This window comes from Saimiri boliviensis, chromosome 21 (assembly GCF_048565385.1).
Source record: "Saimiri boliviensis isolate mSaiBol1 chromosome 21, mSaiBol1.pri, whole genome shotgun sequence".
Taxonomy (NCBI): Eukaryota; Metazoa; Chordata; class Mammalia; order Primates; family Cebidae; genus Saimiri; species Saimiri boliviensis.
In genome coordinates this window covers 18154643-18177571 of record NC_133469.1, presented here as the reverse complement: position 1 = coordinate 18177571, position 22929 = coordinate 18154643, and the positions used below count along the sequence as shown (strand labels likewise).

The 22929-nt window shown below is 42.6% G+C and overlaps 1 protein-coding gene across 1 annotated transcript in view; it reads right to left on the bottom strand.

The window, feature by feature from the left end:
- BPIFC (BPI fold containing family C) overlaps positions 1-22606 on the bottom strand; it is a 51800-nt gene extending 29194 nt beyond the window's left edge. The window contains exons 1-8 of the mRNA XM_039463173.2: positions 22532-22606; positions 16534-16667; positions 13153-13273; positions 8805-8933; positions 7428-7583; positions 7238-7301; positions 4909-4969; positions 390-481 (exon numbers count right to left, since the gene is read on the bottom strand). Of these exons, the coding sequence (XP_039319107.1) occupies positions 390-481; positions 4909-4969; positions 7238-7301; positions 7428-7583; positions 8805-8933; positions 13153-13273; positions 16534-16657 (747 nt within the window). The 5' untranslated portion in view covers positions 16658-16667; positions 22532-22606. The remainder of the gene's footprint in view (positions 1-389; positions 482-4908; positions 4970-7237; positions 7302-7427; positions 7584-8804; positions 8934-13152; positions 13274-16533; positions 16668-22531) is intronic.
- Between the last annotated feature and the right edge of the window lie 323 nt (positions 22607-22929).

The following is a 22929-nucleotide window of genomic DNA, read 5'->3' as shown; positions in this document are numbered from 1 at the left end:
GTATTTCCTTCTGTACATAATCATTTTTTTTCTTTTTTTGAGATAGAGTCTCGCTCCGTCATACAGGCTGGAATGCAGTGGTACCATCTTGGCTCATGCAACCCCTGCCTTCCAGGTTGAAGCGATTCTCCTGCCTCAGCCTTCCAAACAGTGGGGAATACAGGCATGTGCCACCACACCTGGCTAATTTTTGTGTTTTTAATTGAGATGGGGTTTCACCATGTTGGCCAGGCTGGTCTCAAACTCCTGGGCTCAAGTGATCCACCTGCCTGGGCCTCCCAAAGTGCTGGGATTGCAGGTGTGAGCCACTGTGCCCTGCCCATAATCACTGTTTTCTTAATATTGGCTGTTGACAGCCAGGCTGAAGATTCTGAGGATGATAAAGTTACCTTCAAGTTCAGGTCAAGGTAGTTCTCAGTAATTTCTGGAGAACTGATTAGTGAGTAATCCAGCAAAGTGTAGTTGTCAATCTTGGTTAAAACTAAATAACCAACAAAGAAAAAAGAAAATCCATATTCATTAAAAGCATAGTATAATATATGAATGATGTCTATCTAGAACAATATAATTTTAAATTCTCTGTTTAAAAGACAAATTCCTGCTTTTCATAAGTAATACATGTTATCTTTTGAAAACCCAGGAAAAGTAGATAAATCAAAAGAAGAAAGTGAACACTTTTTCTAATCATATTACTCTGAGAGAACCATCACCACAATTTTGGTTTGCAGTGGTCCCCCTCATCTGCAGGGGATATGTTCCAAGACTCACAGTGGAAGCCTGAAACTGTGGACGGTGCCAACTCCTATATACACTGCAATAAAAGGAACGTGAATGTGAATGTGGTTTCTCTTTGTCTCAAATTCACATTTAGATATTGAATATTTTTAAACCACGTTTGACCATGGGTAATTCAAACTGCAGAAATCAAAACTGCAGATAAGGGACACACGCATATAAACACACAAAATGCATGTATAGTTGTTGTTTTTCTTTTCTTTTTTTTGTGTGTGTGTGTGACAGAGTCTCACTCTGTGACCCAGGCCAGAGCGCAGTAGTGCAATCTTTGCTCACTGCCACCTCTGCCTCCTGGGATCAAGAGATTTTCTTGCTTCAGCCTCCTTAATAGCTGGGATTACAGGTGCCCACCACCATACGCAGCTAATTTTTGTATTTTTAGTAGAGATGGAGTTTCACCATTTTGGCCAGGCTGGTCCTGAACTCCTAATCTCAAGTGATCCACCCATCTCAGCCTCCCAAAGTGCTGAGATTAGAGGCATGAACAACTGTGCCTGGCCCTATATAGTTTTTTTTTTTTTTAAGGAAGTTAGTACAAATACAAAACTTAAGTCAACATTTAGCTGTACATATTGGGTTGTTATAATGAAAGACTTTTCATTTGCATGTTATAAATTGCAGTTAGAACTTCATTTTTTTTTACAAGGAGTATGCACTACTGTTGTCATTAAAATATTTCTAATAACAGATTGTGTGAGAGAAAATAAAATTCACTAAATTGGAGAGGTCAAGGAAATTCTTATGCATAGTGCTATTAATTCAAATAACTTTATGTGTTATCATTTTCAGAATAAAGCAGAAGTCAAGGGGACCAGGGTACAGTGCTGGGTGAAGCTCTGGGTGAAGTTCCAGAAAGCACAGATTTTAGTGTCTGAAGCTAGTTGTATGTGCAGTGACGCGGGGCTCAGGTTTCCCATTTGGCTTTGGAGAGCTGCTCTCCTGATCACCATCACGTGTTCTACAGTATGAAGATCTACTCCTTGTTCTACAGAAAGTTACCTGAGCATCACGTCTTCTCTATTCTTGCATGCCACAGAGGGAGATGAAAAGCAAGAAAAGATGAAGGATCTTGCTAAGATAAAGGAACAATATTATCCTAAGCCACCATCATTTTTATTTTTCACCTTTTTTTGTTTTGAGAGAGTCTTGCTCTGTCAGCCAGGCTGGAGTGCAGTGGTGCGATCTCGGCTCACCGCAACCTCCGCCACTCAGATTCAAGCAATTCTTCTGATTCAGCCACCCGAGTAGCTGGGATGAGAGGCATGTGCCACCATGTCTGGCTAATTTTTGTATTTTTAGTAGAGACAGGGTTTCACCCTGTTGGCCAGGCTGGTCTTGAACTCCTGGCCTCAAGTGATTCACTTGCCTCAGCTTCCCAAAGTGCTAGGATTACGGGTATGAGCCACTATGCCTGGCTATTGCCACAGTTTTTAAAATGCTTTTAAGTCCTAAATCTGAGGGAAGCAGGACAGTAATCATTTCATGGGTGAGGTGAGTGAGGCTCAGAGGTAAAGGAACTTGCTCAAGGAAAGCTAGAACATGGGAATTCTTGGCTATTTCTTTCTTTACTACATCTCTTTTTCTTTCCCTACATCTCCAATCCCTTGTATTTCTTTCATCCATCTGCATCCATTTATCAGTCGAATATATATATTTATATATATTTATATACTCCCAGACTGGAGTGGAGTGGCATGATCTTGGCTCACTACAGCCTCAACCTCCTGGGTTCAAGTAATCCTCCTACCTCAGCCTCCTCGTAGGTGGGACTACAGGTGCATGCTACCATGCCTGGTTGATTTAAAAAAAAATTTTTTTTAAAATAGAGACAAGGTCTCACTATGTTGCCCAGGTGGTCTTAAACTCCTGACCTCAAGCAATCCTCCCACCTTGGCCTCCCAAAGTGCTGGGATTACAGGAGTGAGCCACTGCACCTATATTTCTTAACCTAATGGGCTAGGTGTTGTGCCTGATGCTGGGAGCACAGAGGTGAGTCAAAGTTCCTGAACCCAAGGAAATCATAGTCTTGGCGAGGAGACAGATGTATCAATAGGAAATTATAATACAACATAGCAAGGGCTGATCTGAACTGAGCTCCTGATGGCCCTGCTACAAACTTGTTCTTATGTTCTTTCTCATCTCAGTAAATGCTAAATCTGTTCTTCCAATTTTCCAGTTGCTGAGGGTTTTACTCACCAAAGTCACCCTTTCCTCCTCTCACGACACACATTTGATCTGTTGGACAAATGCCACTGTCTTGACCTTCGAGGTATTTCCAGAATCCCAGCATGCCTTACCATCTTCATCACTCTGCCCTAGGCCAGCCAACATCATTACTTGTGTGGGTCACCATACTCATCTCTTAAACAGTCTCTTTGCTTTCGACCTTGACCCCCTTCCTGTTTATTTTTAGCACAGAAGCCAGACTGACCTCCCTAAACTGTAAGTTAAGTCATGCCGGCCTTACTCTTCAAAGACATCCCATCTTAGTCTAAGGGGTGGACTTTGCAGTCCCTACACAGCCCTGAAGATCAAACCATCCCTTTTCCCCATCTCTGGCCTGCTTTCCCCAACCCCTGCTCCTAGTGTGTCCTCACAGCCTTCCCAGCACACTTGAGATATTCAGCTTCAGGGTCTTTAAAGTGCTTGCTGTTTCCTCAATCTGGAATCTTCATCTAGATTGAACAGCAGCTCACTTTCTACTCCACTTGGGTCCTTCACCTGTTCAGTGGTGGCTTTCCTGGTCACTCTCTCTAGAATGGAAATTCCTCTCCAGCTCCTCCACTGCTTTATTCTTCTTCTTACCACTTATCACTGCCATAACATAGATTTTACTTATTTAACTTGCTTGCTGTCTGTCTCCTCCCACTAGTCCCATGAGGGCAGGTATGTCTGTTGCCTAGAAATACTGCTGCATCTCCAGCACCAAGAACAGTGCTCAGTCTATTTCAGGTGCTCAGCATGCCACTGGTGAATGAATGGATGGAGTGCAAAGAGAGAGAGAGCTGTCCAAAGTATCATGTGAGCATAGACGAGTCATAACTTTATGGAGTGGGGGCTCTCAGTCAAGGTTTCCTTGAAGAGGCTGTGCCTGAACTGAGTCTTAAATATAAAGAGGGATAGAGAATGGAAAGGATTAAATCCTCCAGGGTCTAGCACAGTGCTGGCTAAACTGCAGGTTTAGAAATGGGCACTCAACACATATCTGTTAAAGCAGTGGTCCCCAACTTTTTTGGCACCAGGAACCAGTTTAATGGAAGATGATTTTTTCCTGGGGACTGGGGTTGAGGGGATGATTGCGTGATGAAACTGCTCCACTTCAGATCATCAGGCATTAGATTCTCATAAGGCATATGCAATCTAGATCCCTCGCATGAGCAGTTCACAACAGGGTTTGCACTCCTGTGAGAATCTAATGCTACCACTGATCTGACAGGAGATGGAGCTGAGGCAGTAATGCTCAGTTGCCTGCCCACTGTTCACCTCCTGCTGTGCGGTCCAGTTCCTAACCAGTCTGTGGCCCAGGGACCGGGGACTCCTGTGCTAAAGGAATGAAAAGATGGAGGCGAGAGGAAACTCTTCCAGGCAGAGAAGACAGCAAAAGCAAAGGCAAGGGGCGAGGAGAGCAGTGGAAGCAGTTTGATTGCTGGGGCAGAGAAAGGTAAAGAGAAAAATGAAGTAGAGAGAGGTAAGGAGGAGATGGGGGGTGGTGAGTCTTGTGGCCCATGCTAAGGTGCGTGGACTTGATGCTCAGGGCAGCCACTGCAGGCTGAGGACCCGAGAATAACCTGGTCAAGATAAGTGTTAATCCCTCTGAAGAGGAGGAAGGTAGTGCTACAGCTTGGGTTAGTGCTCATGAAGGTTGAATTCCTGGACCGACCTCTCATCCTCTGGAGCTACCCGTCTTGCAGCAGTGAAGTTAGTTATTAATCAAAGAGTGCATGCCCTATGCACAAGGCATGCCCTCCCATGAACCTTTCTGGGGCTCTAATTTGCAGAATATGAAGCAGGATGAAGAGCCTGAACTATACTGCCTTGTATAGCAAACCCAGAGAGCGCCAGCTTCCGAAGGTGGGAAGACAACCATCTGGAAAAGACAGTTCTAAGACTCACCCTCCAGTGTGCTGAGGTTGGCATTCAGTGCTTCGACTTCATTTGCAATAATGGGACAGAGCTGGCCACAAAGGAATAAAAAATAAAAGTTACCATGTTGTACTGGAAACCCTTACTGATGGACCTAGACCCTGCAAACAGAGGCCTTCCGCTTAGCGGTCATGATTCCTTTGGTCATCAAGACTTTCCCTTAAATTTGTTGGTGTCTATGGGGCTCACATTATGTAGGTATGGGTGGTATGTCACTGAATGCCAGCTCCACTTTGTAGCAACTGGGACTACACCCAGTAAGCCCTGTAAGGAGCGCGTGAGCCCTTGGCTTTTCTCCCTGTGATGTGATAGGGCATGTGCTCCAGTCCATGCATTACAGCTGAGGAACCTGTTGCTGGAGCGGCTGTGTCTTTCCTCACTGCTGGGGGTGCTGCCAGCTTGCCGTCTCCTCTCGGAGCAGCGGCATGTCCTGCCTTGAATGGTTGGAGCTGAAGCTTTTACTTTCTCCCTGGGCTAGATGGAGAGTACATTATATCAGAAATCTATTTTGAGATCTATTTTGTTGCCACCTTTTTGGAATTTGAAAATTAGCCTTGAGTCAGACTGATGTTTTGCCTGGAATGAGAGGGCATAGGTATCAGCACTGACGTGTCTCTTGTGTGCTCATTGATGTGATTAGCATAGTGGTTCCAGCAGAGGCTTGGGTGCCTGGGGCCTAGAGTTGAATTCGTTGGCAAGTTACTTGTACTCTTTGATCTCAGTTTCCACATCTGCAACATTTGCATGGGGGTAATAATTATATCCACCTCATCAAGTTGTTGTGAGTAAAAATGGAAGTAATTCATGTAAAATTGCCCAGCTTATAGTAGGCATTCAATAGGTCTTATCTGTTGTTGTTTTAGCCCCATTTCGTCTTCACTACAGCCTTGAGTTGGGGGGCATGACTGTCTTCTGATTACAGACGGGAAAACCAAAGCTTAGAGAGGTTAAGTGAGTTGCCAGGTGTTACATAACTAGGATTTGAACTCTGGTCTTACACAGCTCGACAGCTGTGGTCTCAGCATTCTTTTCTATCTTGCAGTGGCACAGAGAGAATCATGGAAGCGTCCGTTATCTTTAAGCCATATATCAATTTCAGGCAAACTTAATTATTGGCTTCTGTGACATAACTCATTCTTCACTGGCCTCCTGTCAGAGGCCAAAGGACCATGCCTCGATTCAAACAGTGGAATGATCAAGTCTGGGTGCTTGAGGATGACAGTGCACTTTGCCAGGGAGTCTGTAATGTGCACATTCATTGGCTCTCAGCATGTCAGGTAAGGATAGGGAAGGACCGTAAGGCTTCAGCATCCTGGACAGCTGTGCCACCTCCCAGGATGAGCTGCTTGAGGCTTCTGAGTGTTGATTTCCTTGCTGACTTTCATTAAGCACCTAATGTCTGTCAAGCACCGAGCTGAGCACTAGAGAGATGGAGATGGCCAGACACCATCTTTGTCCCTTCTTTTCCAGAAGAGTCTTCCTTCTTTTCTAGTCCTCCTCATCCCTCTTCTTATCTCCCCCAAAATATAGGTAAAGGGTTCAGGGAAGGTGTGGCCAGGATTGGAAAGACAGTGAATAGCCAATTCCATCTTTCCCTTCTTCAGACACTGACTTTTGAGATTGGAAGACTTAGAACTTTGGAAGGTACCTTAATGGATTCCATTTTCTTAACTTAATCCTATTGTATTTCCTGAAAATATCTTTTCATATCCTTCATTCCTTACATACACAAATCCCACCTATACCTTAAGATCTAGTTCAAGTTCTGCATCCTCTAAAAATTATCTCCCAGGACACTTCCAGGCCCTATTTCTTTACAACTTTCTATTTCTCTGAACCTCTCCTGTTCCATCTAATGATCGTGTAACTACGTACTGAGTTCAAGCACTCAGTTAGTTATTGTTTCAGAAGCCCGAATTTGTTTTTTCTGAATAGACAAGTTTATCCCTTTTTCCTGTTCCCAACAGACCCTACCATGGTAGCTGGGCATGCAATAGGTACATAGTAAGTAAATTCCTGTTGGTTGTTTGCCCACCCTATGGTAAGAAATCTGAGAGCTGTGCTGTTGTTTTCTTTATCTCTGCATCCCCAGCACCTACCACCATGTTTGACACCTGGTAGGGATTTGAGAAACCGTTATGAAGTTGAAAAGGATACTTAATGTATGTGGAAGTGCCTTGGATAGTTCCTAACACACAGTAGGTGCTCAATAAAGGTTCCTTACTAAGAATTAATTAACGGATGATAGAACTGCTACTGATGGCATTTTACTGTGGTTGTCTAACCTCTAAAGACTCACCATTTCATTTAAGTTCTTTAAAATGGGTTTCTCCATGGGCTCAGCAAATGAGTTATACAGGACACTGTGGAAAAAATGAACAAAAGAGGTTACTTGGAGACCATACTCGGCCATTTATAAACCTTTCCTAGGCGATGCCTGAATATCCAGCCCCTGACTAGACACGGTCCAATCCGGGGCTCTCACTCACCTGAGTTCTCCGGAAAATGAAATGTGGGCATGGCTCACTTGGGCATAGCAATCTTGGAGCTTCAGGATAGGATGACCAAAGTTGTTTCGGGTTAGAATAATGATACCAGTAAAGTAGACGCCGGACAGAAACAGATCAGCTCCTCCTGTGTCTTGGCTGTTTAGAGAAAAAGTGCGAGGTTATCTAAGCCTGAGTCAGGCACAGAGATGGATCTTGTTTCTCTGACTACCCGGAGACTTTATGCTCCTGGACTGCAGTGACTTTGTCATGCTCACTTCTGACTTCCTTGCACCTACAACAGGTAGGAGTAGAGTAGGTGCTGAATGAATATTTACAGAACAGATGAAGTACTAAGTATGTGAAAGCTAACAGCTGTTGGGACATTCTAATTATTTCACCCTGAGTGCTCTGGCCCTGGCAATGAGCGAGCTTGTACTGAGTATCCTTCGTATACAATGTTTGGGGAGAGAAAATAACAAGTAAGATTGGCAACGCTTTATTCAGGAGGGGCACAGATGAGAAAGTAATGCTTAGATGTAGTCTGTGAACTTGTTGAGGGAGTGGATTGTGTGTTACTTATTTCCATGTTCACAAGACTTAGCATGCAGCCTGACACAGAGTAGGTACTCACTATATGGTTGATGAGTCATTGAATAAATGAATGAATACATGAACCTATGTTGCTGTGGGGAACATGCCATTTCTCTACAATCTATAAGACTGGAGTTCTTGAGCTGGGGATGAATGGTACGTAGTAAGCACTCAGTAAATGGTTGTTGACTGACTTCGTGGATGAATGAACATGTTATCCTGTGGCACCAACCAAGGCAGACCTAAACATTACACTCAGAATAGTGGTTTACACATCGTAGCTGGCCTGTAAAAGTACCTTGAACCTGATCCCTTTCTTCTATACAAGGGTACGAAGGCCTTTCAGTTGGGCTTGGCCTTAAGCTGACTACCATCCTTCAACCTTCAACCTCTGTGTGAGGTAGGAAGTCTCCATTTCCCATTAGTTACTCCTGCAGATGGGGAAGTGCATTGAACGACTGGCTCAAGATCATGCAGCGTTTGTGGGTGGATCTACAATGCTGAGCATGGATCTGTTTCTCTGATAGTCAGGGACTTCTAGTTCTTAGAGAATCTCAAATGACATTTGATCATTGGCTCTGCCTCTGAGGGAAGAATGTTTTTCACCCCGACTCCCTAGCAGGGATTTCCTAATTTAAACCTCACCTGGAAAAAAAAGATTTTAAGAAAGATTGTTAATAGCGAGGGAAAGAAGCCCAATGCCAAAAACATTGGCGAATTTCTACATTTTCCATTTTGCTCCACATTCTCCCAGAACAGCTGCAGACATGTCAGTGGAATACTCACAAAATTGGAGACTTGAATTCCCAGTCCGTGCTGATGTTGGCAGTGCCATGGTTGGTTAGTGCTTTGATTCCCACCCCAGGCACAAAAGCCAGTGAGGTATTTGGAAATGAAAAGGCATTGATTTTTATACTGTAAAACCAGAAACAGAAGTTAGGGCAACTCTTCCAGCACATCTCTTCATTCAAGCAAACTTGGGAACACAGTTGTAGAACTCTTACCACTGAGGCCACTGTGAATTCCTACAGAGAGAAGAACCTCCTGTCTGCAGGGCCGTCTCTGGGCACTGCCTCCTAATTCTCCTCAAACTCTTAGCAGGAAGTCCCTCGAATCCATTTGATGAGGGAAATAGGCAAGCTTAGAAATATATATATATGTATAATTTTTCTTCTCTCTCTCTTTTTTTGTTTTTGAGACAGGGTCTCATTTGTCACTCAGGTTGGAGTGCAGTGGGGCGATCATAGCTCACTGCAGCCTTGAACTCCTGTGCTCAGGTAATCCTCCTGACTCAGCCTTCCAAATAGCTGGGTCTTCAGGCATGTGCCATCACACTGGGATAATATATTTTATTTTTTTGTAGAGGCAGAGTCTCACTATGTTGCCCAGGCTGGTCTTGAAATCCTGACCTCCAGTAAGCCTCTTGTCTCAGCCTCCCAAAGTGTTGGGATTACAGGCCTGAGCCACCTCACCTGGCCTAGAAACACATTTGTAACTAATCAAACAATCTACTTCTTTAGTTTATCTAAAGACAAAGAGAGGCACAACGTTGCCATCATTATTTTTCCTTCAGCAGTTCCAGTGTTTCACAAAAGGGGTGATATTCGTATTTTGCATGTCACAGCTTTTTTCATAGAGGACCGTCCCACGTTGCAGGACATTTGGTGCACATGCCAGCAGTGTCCCTCCCCACCTGTCATTGTGACGATCAGAAACATGCCTTCCTCTTGTTTCCAAATGTCCTCTATGTGGATAGTATCTCCGCTAGTGGAGAAAGTTAAAGAATTGACTTCCCCTAGGATTCTCTGGACTGTCAAAAGGGTAACCAGGAGGCAGCGAGTTGCATGTAATCTGCAAAGGTACATGGCCACATGCATCATAATAAATTATTATGAACATCTCTTGAGTGAGTGCTACCTGCCAGGCATTGTGGTAAGCGCGTTCCATGCGTTAGCTCTTTTTAACTCTCACAACAATCCTGGGAGGCAGGTGCTGTTTTTGCAATCCCCATTTCAGAGATAAGGAGATAACAAAAGTGGCTGAAGTCATGTGTAAGTGGCAGAACCAGACCCGGAACCCTCCCCAGTCTGACTTCAGACTGTACTCTTCACCACAAGGCTATGCTACTTCACACAGCATGCAAAGAGTGCTTGGCTTGGAGCCAAGTTTAGTACCAGCTGTAAAAACTTGGGCAAGGCACTTAACCACATTCAATCACTCAAAAGAAGTGCTACTCACAAGTGGGTTGGGGAGACAAAATGATTTCATCTGTACATAATTACTGCACCCAAGAAAGGCATTGTTGTAAATGAAGATCAGGAAAAATCCCAAACATAAATGTAATAGCTGATAAGAAACAATTATTTGCTTTTCCTCTCCGATGCGTCCTTTCCTACCTATTCTCTGTCACACACCCTGAGTCCCACTGTGGGAAGTGGAAGGCAGAGATTCATTGACTATATCTCAGAAATATTTTCCTTTGATACATGCAGATCTAACCAATTCTTCCTAACTGCTGCAGAGCATTTCAAACAGTGGATGTACCATTTCAAAAAAAATCATTCCCATGTTGGTGGACATCTAGGTTCTTTCTACTACTTCTGTATTATTATACACAGCGTCGCAGTCAACATTCTCACTCACACTGCTTATGTATATGTGCTTCTCTAAGAAGGATGCTGAGAAGTGGAATTGTTGGGTCAAAGAGCATATATATGTTTTTAATATATATACAGACATACACATATGATTGCATACTGTATTTTGACTGTCCCTTTTCTATGACTAAATATGTTTAGATGCACAAGTACTTACTACTTGTACTACAATTGTGTTACAATTGCCTACAATATTCAGTGCAGTCACATGTTATACAGGTTTGTAGCCTAGAAGCAATAGGCTATTTCATATAGCCTAGGTGTGTAGTTAGCTATACCATCCAGGTTCGTGTAAGTACACCCTATAATGTTTGTGCAATTATGAAATGACTTAATAAGGCATTTCTCAGAACATATTCCTATTGTTAAGCGATGTATGACAGTAATTTAAAATCTTGTAGTAATCACATTTTAAAAAGGGAAGAGAGGTGAAATTAATTTTCTTAATATTTTTACTTAAGCCAATATATCCAAAACATTGTCATATCAATATATAACTGATATAAAAATTACTAGTGAGATATCTCATTTTCTTTTTTTAAAAAAGTAAGTCTTCAAAATCTGGTTTGTATTTTATACTCGTGATACACCTGAATTCAAACAATGGATTTTATGAGAGATACATGACCTATACCTGTTTCAGTATCCCAAATCAAAAAATTTTAAGTGCTGACATGATACTCAAAGGAAATGCCCCTTGGGGGTGCTGAACTGGTAAGTAAGTATAATGCAAATATTCCAAAATTTAAAAAAATAAAAAATTTGTTGTCCATCTTGTCCCAAGCATTTTGGATAAGGGATACTCAACCTGTGTTTAGATTTGATAACATTTCAGGCGAAAAAGTAAACTTACAAAATTGTTCCAAACATACTTCAAAGTTTTTCAGCAGCCAAACTGAGCATCAGATTTTTATGATTAAAATTATTAAAAATTAAATAAGTAAAAATGTATTTCCTCAGTTGTATTAGTTGCATTTAGTGTTTAATAGCCAACTGTGGCTAGTGGCGACTGTTTGAACAGCACAGGCCTACAATTACTATATTGGTTTATCTACCCCCTCTAGCAATGTATGAGAATGCCTGTTTTTCTCTATCTCCACCTACACATGATATTGTACAATTCTTCCTGTACTCTTCTGCTATGGTATTATGATTGTACTTAAGAAATTAGTTTTGTAAACATATATTTAACGTCCATCTCTCCCACTGGACTTTAACAGCAGGTATGTTGTTCACTACAATATCTCCTATTCCTTTATCTTTTTTTTTTTTTTTTTTTGAGACAGGGTCTCTCTGTCCAGGCTGGAGTGCAGTGGTGCAATCATGGCTCACTGCAGCCTTGACCTGGGCTTAAGTGATCCTTCCACCTCAGTCTCCCATGTCACTGGGACTATAGGTGTGCACCACCCTGCCTGGCTAATTACTATATTTTTGGTAGAGGTGGGCTTTTGCCATGTTGTCCAGGCTGGTCTCAAACTCCTGAGCTCAAATGATTCTCTCACCTTGGCCTCCCAAAGTGTTGGGATTACAGGCATGAGCTGCACCCAGCCTAATATCCCCTATTCCTAGGACAAGGCTTGGTATGTAGTAGGTGCTCAATAAATACTTGTTAAATGGCTAACTTTATACAGACCAGGGCATTAGCCAGGAACTTTACCTAAGTCATCATCTCTCTTACTCCTTGCCAAAATCTCTTGGCTTTATAAATGTTCTCACTGACAGCAGGGGAATGATCACTCCAAAGGGTTGGCGTAGCAAGGTATTATCGCTGGACTATTAAAGTTTTGGGGCAACTTGTGAGTCCCAGTCAGAGGGAATTCCTTAGAAAAGCTTTTGTTGATGTTGATTGTATTATTCATTTATTTATTTCTATTTTTATTATTATACTTTAAGTTCTGCTTGACTCTCCCTTGCTTTTTAAGACTGAGTTCCAGATGACAAAGCTATCCCCTCCTTATACTGCCTTTGGGACTTTTGCTGGAGACTATGAAAGACTGTCAGTTGGTGTCTTTGAATTCACTTTGTGGTAGACTTCCAATTCACTTTCTTTCTTAAACATCCCTGATTTTATTGGGAATGACAAAATTGTTTGGTTGGAAAACTAGTTTTCCAGTCTCCCTTGCTAATAAATGTGGCCATATTATTAAGTTCTGTCCATTGTTGGTTAGGCAGGATCTTATTAGGATAGAGATTCAGAAAAACTCATTAAAAAAGAAAGCTGACTCGACTTGTAAGAGCCTGTTTACCCTTGTCTCTTCTTCCTTTTAGCTACCTGAAACATGATTTGATGGCTGGAACCACAGTGGCCATATTGAGCCATGAGGCAAACTTGAGAGTAGAAACCAGGGCTAAGGATAGCAGAACAGAAAAATATAGGAAGGATGGGTTCTGATGAAATCATGGGGCATCCATAGAATTCCTCCATTGTTTCATTTGCGCTTCTTATAAGAGACAAAGTGCTCTCCTCTTTTACTTACTTTGAAAAATTGTAGTTCACATAATCAACCTTTAGAAATTCAAGAGACTCAGAACCGCTTAAATCTGGGAGGTTCTTTTGCCTTAGCATCTGCTCAATCATCTCCATTCCAGCTTGAACACCTGTGAAGAAACAATAAAGTATCTGTTGGTAATGACAAAGGTAATAATAATGTAATAACATTAACCACACAAATGAAATTTATTGAGTAAGACATGCCCTTAGATACTTAGAAAATGGCAACCCCACAAATATGGGTAATATTGTCCCTGGTTTACAGATGAAAACTGGTTCTCAGAGAGGCTAAGGAACTTGTCCAAGACTACAGAGCTAGCATGAGAAATTTTCATTATGTCGCGCGTACTAAAGAGTTTCATCACAGGACAGAATGAGAGGAAAAGTATAACATTTGCTTCAGGCCAGGAGCAGTAGCTCATGCCTATAATCCCAGCACTTTGGGAGGTGAGGCAGGGGGATCGCTTGAGCCCAGGAGTTTGAGATCAGCCTGTGCAACACTAAGACCCTGTCTCTACAGGGGAAAAAAAAATTAAAGATTAGCTGGGCATAATGGTACATGTCTATAGTACCAGTGACTCAGTATGCTGAGTTGGAAGGATTGCTTGGGTCCTGGAGGTCAAGGTTGCAGTGAGCCATGCTTGCACCACTGCACTCTAGCCTGAGCAATAAAGTGAAACCCTGAGCCTCAGAGGGGTTCACTGTTGCCCAAATCATACAGCTGAGAACTGGGGAAGCCAGTGGTCAAATTCAGACACGTTGGCTCCAGAATCTGTATGCTATGGCCAGTTCCAGGAGGTTATGCCACACTCTTATTTCCTTTCAAATTCTTTAAGTTCAAGAATTTTTGGCCTGAGGTTCATGGGCTGTAGGAAACTCTCGAATCACAGGAAATTCTAATAAAAAAAACTGTGAGTGAGTCATGAGTGCATATGTGTCTCATTTCTCGGGGGAGAGAATCTACATTTTCACCAGATTGTCAGAGGATCCTGAGATTTTTTAAAAAGTCAATAACCACTGCTTTTGTTTCACCCTGGAATAACCCCTCAGCTTCTTTATATGGAAGCATCACAGGACGGATTTCTCTGAGCTCACTGGGGAAAAGAGACCTTTCGCACGTTAAAGCACTGAGAAAAGTGATCTCCACAGTTGCCTTTATCCCTTATTTTGCATTTTAAGTTCCTTTCCAGTTATTCTATCCCTGTTGGGGATGATGAAGAGCAGGTTTTATCCTCTAAAATGCCAGAAAAAATATTGCAATATGGCGGTGCAAAGATAGATATGAAGGATGAGAAGCTAGAACCAAGGGCACTATCAGACAGCTTAGGTTTGAATCCCAACTTTGCCACTGAATAGCTTGTGAGACTCTGCAAGTTACATAGCTTCTCTGTCCCTTACTTTCTTCTTCTATGACATGGGGACATTAGTAATATTGGAGGGGTCTGTTCGCACGTGAAAATGACAGTAGCTGATACTTGTGGGGCCATATTTGCTACGGCCAGACACCATTCTAAGCGCTTTGCATATGTTAATTCACTTATTTTCCACAACAATCCTATGGGCGGTACTATGATTCTCACATCCATTTTAATAAGTATCTTGCAGGTATTACTAATAATAGACACATCAGATCTCTTTCTAGGAAATGTGGGAGCATAAATCATTGATAAAATTCAAAAAATACCTAATTTGTATTGAGTGCCTATATATATGAGGACTCCATATACATTCTCTCCTCTCTCCTTGGGTCCTCACAGCAAACCAATGGTAAGGTGTTATTAACCCTGTTTCACATAGGAGGCAGCTGAGACTCAGGGAGGCCAGTAACTTGCCCAAGAGCCCACAGCTAGTGAGCAGCATTATCCAGAGCCTGGAGGAAGAGGGAGTAGATGATAGAATGTAGGTTTCAGTATTAGGCAGCACAGACCTGAGTTCACATTTGCCTGAGTCCCTTACTGCTGTGAGACTTGGAAAATGTCATATTCTTCCTCTATAAAATGACAACAGCTTCTTGTAGGGTCGTTTGTGGTATCAGATCAACACACAGCCCAGAAAGCACATTTAAAGAGCCTGGCCATGGTATATGCTCAAAAATGATTCTGAATTGAAAGCCTGCCCTTCTCCACTAACCCATGCCATATTGCCCATGGATGGGAATATGCCCATGGATGATCCCATTTGAGCCTTACCTCACACTAAGTGTAGGTAGGTAGGCACCATTTTTATCATCCTATTTTCCATATAAGAAAATCCACTGGCCCAAGGCCATATATCAAGGAAAGCGACAGAACTGACATTTACAAGCCACGTGGATAGACTTCAGATCTGTTCTTTTAATGACTCTGCTCTAGGGGGTGAAAAAGAAGCTTCACAACTTGAATACTGTTACAAGATATCTATTTCTGATATATATTTCTATGCACATCAGCACATCGGTATAGTAACAAGACACACATGTATATCCACACACATATATGCCTGGTACGTATTTCTATACATCATTGTTCACATAACATTTATGCAAGATGGCTCAATTTTAGATCACCTGCACTAGATGATGTACTAGGAGAGAAACTCCCTCATTTATTTATTTTTTTTTTTCTGGCATAGTAGAAGCAGCATTTCTTGGTTAGGCTTAGTTAGGTATTACTTGGTTAGACTAGCAGTGCTTAGGTTGACTGCTTTAGTTAAAGAGGTTGAGAAAGATCCATCAACCTACTTTAGCTAATCTTAGGCAAAATTTCACAGGAGAAAATAGGTCCATATACTTTGATTTTGCAGTCTGTTCCCTCTCTGCAATCTTCTGCTCCCACCTCATCTTAGCCCAAGTTAAAATCACATCCCAACATTTGTCTCTCCCTAGTATTTATAAACGTTCTCTAAAGAACTGCCTTTTAACCTTTTGGTGTCTCAGACTCCTTTGCACATCCAATAAATATGCAGCCTCTCCTCAGAGAAATGCACAGTCACCCATATTGCATTTTAAGCCAGTTTTAGGGGATTCTAAGTCCCTTTTGAAACCAAATCCTTTCTGAAGCTCCAAGATGTTACTTTTACTTTCAAATCTTTTTTCCTCTATCCTATAAATGTGTTCTTACTTAGAACCCTCAGATGTTCATTATGTGTATACATGGGAAAGAGAGAGAGTGAGAATCTGTGCTGTTTGGACATGTCTCCCATCAAGTTGACTATTTTTTGGGCAACACTTTCTTCACAGCCATCTTAGCAGTTTCTGCAAAAGGTACTGGATCACCCTATAGTAGAGTTTGTCTCAGTTATGTGATGGCCCAAGTTATAAGCTGTTGAGTTTAGGTCACAGGTCCCACCTAGTGGGCCTGAGGTCTGCTTCTGAAAGTATCCAACTCACCATAGTCAAGTGCCCTCTGAGTAATCCTTGCCTTGATTCCAGGGTAAATGGTCTGAGAAGATGATATGTAGAGATTCCACAGGAGGAAACATCCCCAGAGGACTGGGATTATCTTTGTGCACATCTGAAATTAACTGACAGTTATGGTTCCTTTATTAGTCTTGACTTTCTCTTTGATCAATTAAATCAAATATTTATAGGTTTTCTCATTTTTATTGTTTACTTCCAGAACTCAATCCATCCATCCATTCATTCATCCATCCAACTATCCATCCATCCATCCATGATCTATCCATCCATCCATCCATCCATCCATCCACTCAACCACCCATCCATCCGTCCATTCATTCAGCAATTCATTTACTGAACATACCAGAATGTGTTCTAGGTGCTGAGAGTATGGTGTTGACCTACACATGGCCCCTGACCTACGTTTTTCACAGACTAGTGGTAAATATGCATCCTTTAGGGCCAGCTCCATGTCTCTCTCTGTGAAAACGTCCCTCACCAAGTCATTTTACCCTGTCCTCATCACACTCTTCTCTGGGATCCCACCACACTTTGCAGAATGCGTATGTGTCCATTAGAACACCTGACACACAATGTTGTCTGTTTGTAGGCAGGACTCCTCCTCTTCACTGCTACACCCAGATTCAAGCCAGAACCATTTCACATAGATTTTTGTGATAGCATCTTTACTGGTTTCCCTGCTTCAGCCATTGCTCCTTTCTGGCCATTCTCCACACCACAGCCAGAGTGAGCCTCTTAAAATGAAAGTTAGATCACGTTACTCCTTGCCCCCATTAACACCCTTCAGTGGTTCCCCATCTTAGTGTAAACACCAAAGTCGTTTCATTAGCTACAAGGTGTAGAGGGCCTTGTAGCTGATGGAATGACTCTGTGCCTCTACTTCCCCATTGACCTCCATTCTTAACACACACACCTGGCTCTGAGGGTCCCAGTATCACTGGCTAGCTTGATCTTTCTTGAATGATCTAAGTAGCCTGTACCCCAGGATCTTTGTATTTGGTGTTCCCTCTTCCTGGCATGTTCTTTCTCAGAGAACCAGGTCTTGCACTTCTTCAGATACCGCCTCAAGTGCCATCTCAGCAAAGTCTTTCCTAGTCACTCTATGCAGAACATGAACATCTTCCTGTGGCTCTTTAATGATGATTCCACCCTTGCTTTATTTTCTCCAAAGCACTTGTCTTCATCTAGGGTAGTATACAGTTACTAACGTGTGTATTGTCTGTCTCCTCTACTGGAATTTTTAGGCTTCATGGGGAAGGACTTCATCACTTCAGCACCTTGAATAGCGACTGGCACACAGTAAGCAATAGGGAACTACCGAATGACAAAATGACAGAATGACAAAATGAATGAATGAATGAATGAATGAATAAACTCTCTTCACAAGCTGTGAATTGGGCCATGTGTGCCTTATGGGTTCTCCAGCACCTGGGAAACCCTTGATCTTAGTATACACTATCCGGTGTTGTGATTGCCTTTTTACTTGTCTACCCCTTTGTCATGGGGATTGTGTCTTACTTCTACAACTCCAGAGTCCATTAGCACATAGTAGGCATGCAAAAATTTTTGGTTAAACAGACGTTCTCTGCAAAAAGAGGGATCACTTCTTATTCACTGTTCTATCAGCCATGTTTGGCATGCATGAATAATCAATGTATGCTTGTTGAATTAATAGACCAAACAAATTAATGCCATCCCATTTTCTTGAGAGATCAAGCATGGGTCCCAACAGCAGCAGTAATTTGGGTTTCTCTGAATGAAAATCAAGTGAGTAATACATTCACAGGCCTTGTTTCTAGCTTGGAAATTACAATCTGGGTGAGCTATCACTTCTGCATTCACACATGCAAAAGACTCACAGGTGGCAGATACCACTAAGATATCACACAAACATGAAACAAATCAAGGAAGGACCAGGAAGGTGACCTTGTGGATGTGGTCAAAGAGGAAGAAGTAGGCCAGGTGTGGTGGCTCATGCCTATAATACCAACACTGTTGGAGGCTGAGGCAGGAGGACTGCTTGAGCCCAGGAGTTTGAGACCAGCCTGTGCAACATGGCAGGACCCCATCTCTGCAAAAAATAAACAATTAGCTGAGTGTGGTGGTGCACACCTGTAGACCCAGCAACTTCGGAGGCTGAGGTGGGCGAATTGCTTGAGCCTGGGAGGTGGAGGCTGCAGTAAGCTGCGATCATGCTACTGCATTCCAGCTTGGGCAACAGAAAAAGACCCTGTCTTAAAATTAAGAGAGAGAGAGAGAGAAAACTGTGAGAGCCATGTGTTTAGACAGAGGGAGGGGTCAGACCAGGTGGTCAGGTAAGGATTCAGACAGGACTAGGCTTCAGTAGCAGCCTGGGTGAAGGAAAAGAGGTCATTGTAAAAGGTGGAGCACTCAGCTGAAGTCGGTGAGAGGTTTCATTAAGGGGGGTGGGTAGGCTTAAAGGTGAGGCCATGGAGGTTGGAACGGGGAAATGTAGATAAAGGGGACTTCTAGAGAATTTGCTTGAAAAGAACAGAGCAGCATGATTAGGGATGGGTGTCCAGGCAAGGCCGCTGCTAGCCTATATTGGGGTTTTGTGTGAAATAGGAAGGTGTCCCTCTGGAGAGATGCCAGCCTCTTGGCACAAAGTGGAGCCAGTGGAAAGCATTTTAGGAAAACCCCACACCAGTGTGTGCAGCTGGGTGGGAGGTAGAAGGGCTACCCTATGTACCCATTTGGCCAGAATTTTGTCTAGTGCACAAACTTCCCAACTTATACAGGGGCCCTGTGCTTAGCTTCGTGAACGCTCATGTGGGTATTTTGCTTGAGGCCAAAGGTTTAGAAATAGGGTCTTAACCTGTCTGTGCATAAGCTCATCTTCAAGTCTGAGAAGGCTGGCTGGGTCAACCTGCTGACATCTCTCACCTGATCTCCCAGAAGCCCCTGTACTGGTCCCTAAACGCATGCCACGTTTTCTGCCTAATGCTATTGCCTATGTTGTTGCCCTCCATCTAGGCCTGGAGAAGCCCTGCACATCCCTAAGGCCCATTTAAAACACCGTCTTCTTTCTAAAGCCATTTATGACTTCCCTGAGCTAATTTCATTTCCTCTTGACCCCTTGATCAAAATACATATTTATTCACACGTGTATGTTTCTTTTCTTGCTTATTATTTGCCTTCCCTACCAGAATATAAGTGCGTGGAGGCATAGACTGCATCTGGTTTGGAAGTCCTAGGTCTGGCTCAGTGCCTGGGATAGAGTGAGTGAATGAAAAGTGTTGGTAGAATGAATCAATACATTAATAAATGAAGGAATATCCCTTACCTTACTCTATCATGTATTACAGTTCTTTGCAGAGATGGGTAAGCAAGTATTTATGTCTAGTAAACTGAAGGGAACCATCAAAACAGATGTCGGCCACAGTCCTGGAGCAGGGGCCAGGAATTTGAGGGCTAGATCTTGAAGGGGTGTCCAGGGTAGTTGGGGGTACTGGGAATAGGCGAGGAACACTCAGAGTAATGGCTTTTTACCATTAGCTATTAAGGCATTTTAATATTTTACCACTGATATGGCCTTATGAATCCAGTTTGAGATTTCAGCCCTGAAGAGTGGGTTTGGGTGCCACAGGACACATTACAGAAGGAACCCGAGCAGCAGCGTTGGGAGCAGAGCTAAGAAAGGATGACTTGAGGATGATCAGGGTGCAGACAGCACTAAGGAAAGCACAGGGAAGTGGAGAGCCGAGGGGAAGGGGTTTGGGTGGGAGAGGAGGATCTCTGGCCCAGCAACGAGTGATCTGAGGGTTGGAGGAAACGTGGTGGGTGGGACAAGGGAGTGTAAGGCCCTCTGTGTCCTGGGAGGCGGATTGATAGTCAAAGCATCTTAACACTCAGAATGGATGCCTGTACCTCCTGCAGGAACTAGGTCCAGCTGGTCTTCTGCTGTGCTGGGCCTTTCTTGACCCTTTAGTTGCCCCTGGGGGTTGGTCAAGGTGTCCTGGAAAGGGGGATTCGTAGAGATGAATTACAGGAATAGGGAGAACACTTCTGGGGCTCAGGTTAGTGGCTACTGACCCACCGGTATAGAAGCATTTCCACATTTTAACATATGGCGAGGCCAAACTAAAAAGCAGTCTTGTTAAAACCAAACCATTATACATTTCATATAGAACTCTCCATTTCCACAGTGAAAAAAAAAAAAAACCACAATAAACCAAAGAAGAGATATTACTTGTGAATAATAACTAAAATAATACATTTTTATTTCTTTGCCCTTTACAAAACTCACATTTCTTTGAAGTAGATGTTATTATTATCTTTCTTTGGTTTTAGCCACGTGGACATGGAGGCTTGGAGAATCTGATGACTAGGCCAAGATCTCACAGTAGGTAAGGCACCTGGAAACCCAACCTTGTTTTTCTGGTTCCTAATTCTAGTGCTGATGGATTTATTTTTATAGAATGACTTGATAAATGCTGGGGTTTTTATTTTCTTCTGGGAATGTTAAATAAGAGTTGATCGACACCATTTTCAAGATGGAAAAACTCAAGAAGCATCTAGAAATGTTCAAGCATCACAATGCAAACCCCTTCTTATTTTCACGGACACAACTGGAGTTTTAAACTCCTTGTCAGCAGCAAAACCTGTGTTCCCTTCTTGGTTAAAAAAAGTTTCTGAAGGGGTACACTTTGACAGAGATCCAGGAACCCAAAATTGCAGACAGGAAAACATTTTTTTTTCCTCTAGAAATTTTATGAGTGAAAGAAATTACTGGGGCACGAAGGGGTGAACTGTACATAACTTTTGGTTGAATCGTTCAGTTAGGATGATAACTTATGGGCAGGGGAGGAAAGGAACCTTGTCAAGCAAGGTGATGACGACCAAAGGTTAAGTAATTTGGCTGACAAGTGCAGGCAGGGCTAGTTGCCTGTTAAAAAGGATCCACAATCACTTAACCCTGCCAGCAAGTTATCTATTTTGTTGCTTCTGGGGAATTGCTTCTTTCCAAGATTCAAAATCTCAGTAGTCATCATTTTTCCATACAAATATACAGACAGAATAATAATCCTAAATTAAATGGTTCTTGTGTGAGTCATCCTGACAACTAGGGATAAGAAAATGCCAGTCCAATTTAGAAAACACTTGACACTCACAGGTGGGCTTAATACTACTGCTCCTTGATAAGAGCTTTGACTGACTCTGGAAACACTGATTAAGGGAGTAATGAATGAATAAAATGTAGCCTTCAAAACAGAGGCGCAGGTTGAAAACTTAAGTTCAACAGGTTTAAAGAAGTCTAGACTAGAAGGGTATTCCAACATCTGGGTTAAGACAAAATGACCGTGCATAATAAATCGACGAGTATGGAATATGGGCAGAATATCTCAAGGGATCCAGTCCTCACATCTAGTTTTATAGCAAGATCTCTAATGACAAGGAGCTTGAGAATTCATACCCAGGTCTTTCCCCTATGCCTAACACCAACAAGTTCAACAATCCAGGCAAGTGGGTGGATAGTTTTGCTCTGGCAGCATCTAGGTCACCGATGTACTTTAAGACCTGCCTTGAAAGCGAAGAGATCATCATAACTCCTTAGTCCTAACCATGCTGATTCTGAGAGACAAGATAGAATTTTCTGCCACTGTGCTGGGCTCCCCTCTGAAACAGAGGCAAAAGTCAGTCCAGATCACTTAGCAACCCTCTTAACATTGTTCCATGATGCAAAATGAAATAGGGAGTTTAAACCAACTCTTTTTTCTTTCTTATAGCCGTTTAGTTTTCACTAAAGCTCTTGCCTAAGAAGCCTCGAGGTGGGCATGTGTGACATCACACACACACACAAACAAAGACACAGAAAATTCTAGGCAGATAATAATAATAACCCAGGATATATGACAGCTGCCTGTTCAAGGTATTCTATCAAATCTGAGACATCTCCGGTTTGGAGATGGCAGCTGCCAGAGACCCGAAGTTTGTTCATGATTCTTACCTCAAGCAGAGGAAGTGTCCAAAGCTGGGAGCACGTTCAATTCCCTCTGCCTTTGAAGCTGATGTGGTCTCCACCTTGCGCCTTAAACTCAGCTGCTGAAAAGCCAAGATAATTAAGTCTGACTCATCTCAGCCGTGGATTTTTTTAATGCCTCTTTCAAAATGTGATACATAATTGCTTCACTACAATTACCCAATGGCAGGAATGAACACTACAGTTTCTACCCAGATGAACAGACAATGCCACCTATGCAATAATTACCTTCCTGCAACACACACACACACACACACACACACACACACACACATACACACACGCCACACCTTGTGAAATTGTGACGGCTACTTTACCAAAATCATTGAAAACGGTGTTAAACTGAATTGGAAGAGGAAGAATTT